Here is a 6,341-nt window from a genome sequence, read left to right as displayed (position 1 = left end):
ACGGCGAGCGGGTTTGGAGGTGGCACTAACAGACAGACCGCAGGCACCTGCATGTCCATTCCTCCGGGTCCCGTCACCTGCCACGTGGTTCGCTCAGAGTTATCCTTCAGTATCCCTTCATCGCCCTTACGGATCGTCTTCTGCAGACGCACACAACAACAGACACACATTATGACAAACACATAACCAGAACAGCCTGGAGTCACACTGTGCATCATTTACGAAACATGAGCGACTTTTTCTGTGTAAAATGTAAAAGTATCAATTACTCAATTCATTGAACAATATACACAGAAATTTGTTTGGGATCAGAAGTATTTTTTATGTTTTTGAAAGAAGTATCTTCTGCTCACCAAGGCTGCATTTATTTAATCAAAAATATTGTACAATATTATTACGGTTTAAGATAACTATTTTCTATTGTAATATATATTCAACTGTAATTTATTTCTGTGATCAAAGCTGAATTTTCAGCATCATTACTCCAGTCTTCAGTGTCCCATGATCTTCAGAAATCATTCTAATATGCTGATTTGCTGCTCAACAAACATTTCTGATTATGTTGAAAACAATTGTGCTGCACAATATTTCTTTGGAAACTGTGATACATTTTATTTTTCAGGATTCACAGATGAATAGAAAGTTCAAAAGAACAGCATTTATTTAAAATATAAATCTTTTGTAGCATTAAAAATGTAATTAATAATAATTTTGATCAATTTAGATGTACTAGATGTATGATCAATTATGCTTTGATCAATTTAGACGTATGTGTCCTTGCTGAATAAAACTACATTTTTATTTAATTATAAAATTATTTAATTATAAAAACTATACATACTATTAATAATATAAAAACTATTTACAAAAACTTTCTTAAACTTTAGAACTGTTTTGTATCACAGTTTCCTCAAAAACATTATATTTATATAGTATAACATTATACACATTTTATAGAACATTATACTGTTATTGTATTATTTATATAATGTTATATTTCCATAACATTATAAAATATTATAATATTACAAATATTAAAGAAATATTATGATCAAATAAATACAGCCTTGGTGAGCAAGAAACTTTTTTCAAAAACATAAAATAATTGTAATTATACACTTTTGACCAGTTAAAAAAAGAAAAAGAAAGAAAGAAAAAACAAAATATATATATATGAAGAGTTTGGTTCCAAAACGCGATAAATGCCATTTTTAAAAAAAAAAAGGTTTTTCATGTTTTCTCCGTTTCTTTCCAAACTGCGACAAACGCCAGTCTCCCTTTTCTGCAGAATGCGATACATCCGTTCAACCAATCACAGTGCACCATTCCACGCACTGTAAACAGTAACAACCAATCACAGCGCACCATTCCATGCACTCTAGACAGTAATGGCGGCGCTCTGATTACACCCGGCATCCTAGTTTTCCTAATCTATTTTGTACTTTGTGATGAACAAACAAACTTAGGGCTGCACGATAAATCGCATGTGATTGTCATGCGCATCTCGTCAGTAAAGCCGGTTCTGTGATTAATAGTAAATCTCCATCACGTGCTTTCAGATGGATACACAGAGTCGTAGATCACTGACAAGCTATGCAATATCACGTTCATAATCGCAGATGAGTCACATTCGGCTGTCATATGTGGATCAGCTTACTATTTTGTGTATTTTCAACAGTTTCAATATGAAAAATAACTTTTATATTGATTCAATGGATTTAGTGTCTTTAATGGACGTAGTGTCTATGACGTCACCCGTAGGTTTCCGATGAGTAGAGCTGTGGATTTATCGCAGGAGAAGTTCTTGCGGATGTTGTCGTGCTCTTTCTGCAGTTTGCTGTTCATTTCGCTCGCCTCCTTGTAGAACTGTGGAAAGATGCATAAACACCCTAAACTTAAATGTATTTGAAATACATTTATTTCATGCTAAGTATACTACAAATACATTTTTATATTTGTGTACTTAAAATGTCCTGCAATTGTTCTTTTAGTATACTAAACTGGTATACTTAAAGTCTTAAACTAGTTTTGTACTTAATGCACTTTAATTGTGCAGAAGTAGTGCTGAAGTCCAATTAAAGACATACTTAGTATATTTGATTGTGCTAAAGTGGAACTATTGCAAGTATACTTCAGGTACACTTTACATATTTAGCATTTAAAGTCTGATATTATTCAAAGATCAGAGATACAATCCTAATCAAAAGTGACATTAAAACACATTTTAGACTTACTATTAAGAAAACTGCATTGTGCACAAGTAATACGCCAAGTAAAGTTTAATTACAATTTTTATATCAGTAAGTCTCGAGTGATCGGTCAGTAAATATGTTCATAGATTTGAACTATTCTTAGTATGAAATAAATGTATTTTAAATATATTACTTTTTAACTAGGGCACTCAAGCCAAAACTCATCTGTCCATCTCACCTGGCTGTATCGTGCGTTTTCCTTCAGATGGACGTTAATGCATTTGGTGATCTGTAGAAGCCAGCTCCACTGCGTCTGCAGCGTCTCCATGTAGGCCTGAGAAACACAGTCAGACTGAGCGAGAAACACGACAGGACAGGTGCCAGCGTATTAGAGACCAGACGCGCTCACCTGGATCTTATCGGACGCCGGGTGATTGTTTCTCAGCAGATTGTCCACCTTCGATTTGAGGACGTTCAGTTGAATCTCCTTCTGCTCCAGTTCACTCATGAGTTTCTGAAACACACATTCAACAGATGTCAACCGGACTGACCAGCTAACAGGACATTTTCACAACTTTCACTCTCTTTTAAAAAGTTATATAAATGTTAGGACAAACGTCCTTAAAGTAATGTTCACGGAACATTCTCATAATCTTTTTAATAGTTGATATACTATTAAGCATATTAGAACCTTACCATCCTTATGATGTTATTTGTCCTTGATAAACATTCTAATGAACTGGACATTTTAAAATTCTTAGAACATTAAAAATAAAGTTAGAACACTGTAAGAAACATTTTGTAACCTTTAAATAACATTGGAATCACAACAAGAAAACGGGATATTTTAATGCTCTTAGAATATTAAAAATAAATGTTAAACTAACATTATAGAATATATATATATATAAAAAAAATAAAAAAATGTATAGAATATTAAAAATAAACTTTCAAATAATGTTATATTTTGGGTGAAAATAAAGTTAGTTGTTTTTGTAACCTTTAAATAAGGTTATTATAATCACATCAAGAAAACTGATACATTTCAACATTTAGAAACATTTCAAAACAACATTTTTACAACCTACATTTCTTACCGGAGGAAAAATCATTACTTAAATATCTCCAAAACCTAAATTATATTCAAAAGACATGATAATGCTGCAGTAGCAGACACAGTCCACAAGAAGGCGCAGCAGATAAATACAAACCAAACAGCACCGTGTTATGTTGTTCAATAAAAACAAACCTGCTCTTAAAGTGCTTTTATTTATTACAAACTAAATTGCATTAAAAAATTTATTGAAAATATTTAAAATTATTTAGTCATAGTTTTTGATCATTATATGGAAATGTGCTTTAAATTTACACCATATTTTGTCATGTTAAATTGTACTAATCTTAGTTCATTTTATTCTAAAAATAAAATAAACTTCATTGGCAGTAAAACTTCATATAGAGTTTTTCCATTCATAAAACACAGCTCAAAGTGCATCACCAGGAAAAATACATACATAAAAATAAACAGTAATTTTAGTTTATGAGAAATGAGTGCAAAATTAAATCAAGTATTTTCACACATTTTATAGATTAATTTAAACATGCATTTTTGTAAAAGCCTGATCTCCTGAAATAATAATAATAATATTACAATGCATTCACTATTGTAACACAATATTGTTCATAGTGTGACTTACAATTCTGTCTAGTGTGTTAATTATGTTCATTTGTGCATTTGCATCATTCAGTGCAGACACAAGTTGTGATATAATGTTTATGTAGTGTTATGTCTGATTAATCTCATATAGGATGCATTTGGGTGAGTTAATTAACCTGCTAGTAAAGTGCCCTAAGTTTACCGATGTTTATTCACTCTTCAGCTTCTTTAAAACATTAATGTTTTCATTGAAATCGGTGTGAGTGCTTGCTATGCATATAAAATGCAAATGCACTTTGCATTTTCTTTCAGTAATCTGATTTTATGCCGAGACTCCTAAACAGGGTTATTATCATTAACTAAAACTATGAAAAAACATTTTCATTACTTGAAATAAAATGTTAACTGAAATACAGTATTGAAAAATCTTTAGCTTATTTTATATATATTTATGTTTTTATATATATTTGCAGAATGTGCAAAATGTTAATAATTGAAACAAACTTAGCAGCATCATATGACCCCTTTAATACTGCGTGTTGTTTCCTGGGTGATCCACGACTGTTTTTATGTTTTGTGATAGTTGTTCATGAGTCCCTTGTTGGTCCTGGGCAGTTCAACTGCCTGCTGTTCTTCAGAAATATCCCCCAGCTCCTGCACATTCTTCAGTTTTCCAGCAGCATCTGCATATTTGAACCCTTTCCAAAAGTGACTGTATGATTTTGAATTCCATCTTTTAGCACTGAGGGCAATTGAGGGACTCATACACAACTATTACAAAAGGTGAAAACATGTACTGATGCTCAAGAAGGCCACACAATGCATTAAGAGACGGGGGTGTAAACTTTTTAAATTGGATGATCAGGGTAAATTGTACTTATTTGTCTTCTGAGAAACATGTAAGTATTTATGTAGCTTCTGAAGTCCAGTACTAAATGAAAAAATATGATCGTTAAACAAAATGAGAAGAATTTACACATCACCATCCTGTTCAAAAGTTTACACCCCGGGACATAATTACTGATTATAATGACTTATACTGTTTTTTTGCGCGTTGCGTTGCATCGCGCCGCGTAAACATAAAACCATGTCTGCATTTGTGATCGGAGAAATGACAAACAACGAGCCCTACTCCACACTGCCCAAAACTCATGTTTGAATCGTCAGTGACAAATCCTTTAAATATAAAAAACGTACTTACAGTCTGTGAGTCAGAACAGCCGGCATTGTAGTCTACTCTCCCAGGATCAGGAAACAGTCCTCCATAAAATGTGCTGCACACATCTGAATATTTGGGTTGAAGTGTTCTGGAACAGTGTTGTAAATACAACTTAACCACTGATTTCTAGTCGTGTCCTCTTTTGGAAGACCAAACAAAGTAGTTTCGCTTTCACAACGAAACACAGCGTCCTCACAACATGGCGGCGGTGGCAGCAACAATAAAGTTACACCTTCTTTCTTCGCGTGAACATTTGGGCGGCGTTATGCAAATCTTCCCACACAGTGACGTAGACATGTGGGGGCGTGTTTAAACGAGGTGTTTTAGGGGGGTGTGGACGAGTCTTAACTTTTATAAAGAATATCTCTTTGGGTTTGAGACTTTAGTCTTTGCAACTTTAGGGATCTTATCTATTCACGAACAGCTTGTAACACTCCAAAGAGAAAGGAAAACTTGAAATCGCATCATATGACCCCTTTAATGCATTGTGTTGCTTTCTTGTGACTTATGAGCTTAAACTTATGAGCACAACTGTATATATATATTTATTTATTTCAGCTTTTTGCCAAGGCAATATCTCTCATTTTTGTGTTGTTTTCACACATTGCTGAACGAGTCAAACGTATTGTCAGTAATAATCACACGTCTGAAGGAGTGCGAGTGTGTGTGCTCTTACTGAGAAGCTCTCCTGTTTCTGAGGGATGTAGGCGTCGATGTTTTTATCGCCCCAGTCGAACACCAGCTCCTCCTCCTCTCGTTCGTTCACCCACATGATCTGTCCGGAGATCTCCTCGATGATGTTACGCAGGTCCTGCAGCTGGACGCTCCGCTGGTATGAGGCTTTCTGAGGATGTTTTAATAATGTTTTAATAACTCTCAAACACTGGGAAATTAAAACGATCTAAGAAATGTGATTCGTAGCTTCTAAAGATTTACATTTGACTGAAAGTAAACACAACACATGTTTTTAGCAGTATGTTTAAGGATTTGATTTGAGGCGGTCTCACCAGTAGACTGTCCCATTCTTGCTCCAGTTTGTTGAGACAGGATTTGGTCAATTCTGCATTTTGGTCTTTGCCTCGCAACTAAAGCAACAAAAAGGTGAAAATATACAACAAATACTGCCATGATGCATTATACTATATACATTAGATATATTACATATTCAGTGTTGGGGAAAGTTACTTTTAAAAGTAATGCATTACAATATTGCGTTACTCCATAAAAAAGTAGCTAATTACGTTACTTAGTTACTTTTTATGGAAAGTAATGC

At 33.9% G+C, this 6,341-nt stretch overlaps 1 protein-coding gene across 1 annotated transcript in view; it reads right to left on the bottom strand.

Annotated features, from left to right (window-relative positions):
• Positions 1 to 6,341, bottom strand: part of LOC107672942 (desmoplakin-like) — a 32,603-nt gene that overhangs the window by 16,903 nt on the left and 9,359 nt on the right. The window contains exons 3-8 of the mRNA XM_016466322.1: positions 6,076 to 6,153; positions 5,745 to 5,912; positions 2,602 to 2,706; positions 2,431 to 2,526; positions 1,756 to 1,866; positions 31 to 140 (exon numbers count right to left, since the gene is read on the bottom strand). Of these exons, the coding sequence (XP_016321808.1) occupies positions 31 to 140; positions 1,756 to 1,866; positions 2,431 to 2,526; positions 2,602 to 2,706; positions 5,745 to 5,912; positions 6,076 to 6,153 (668 nt within the window). The remainder of the gene's footprint in view (positions 1 to 30; positions 141 to 1,755; positions 1,867 to 2,430; positions 2,527 to 2,601; positions 2,707 to 5,744; positions 5,913 to 6,075; positions 6,154 to 6,341) is intronic.

Source organism: Sinocyclocheilus anshuiensis, unplaced genomic scaffold, assembly GCF_001515605.1.
Source record: "Sinocyclocheilus anshuiensis isolate Anshui unplaced genomic scaffold, SAMN03320099.WGS_v1.1 scaffold540, whole genome shotgun sequence".
Taxonomy (NCBI): domain Eukaryota; kingdom Metazoa; phylum Chordata; class Actinopteri; order Cypriniformes; family Cyprinidae; genus Sinocyclocheilus; species Sinocyclocheilus anshuiensis.
This window is presented reverse-complemented; position numbering and strand designations above follow the sequence as displayed.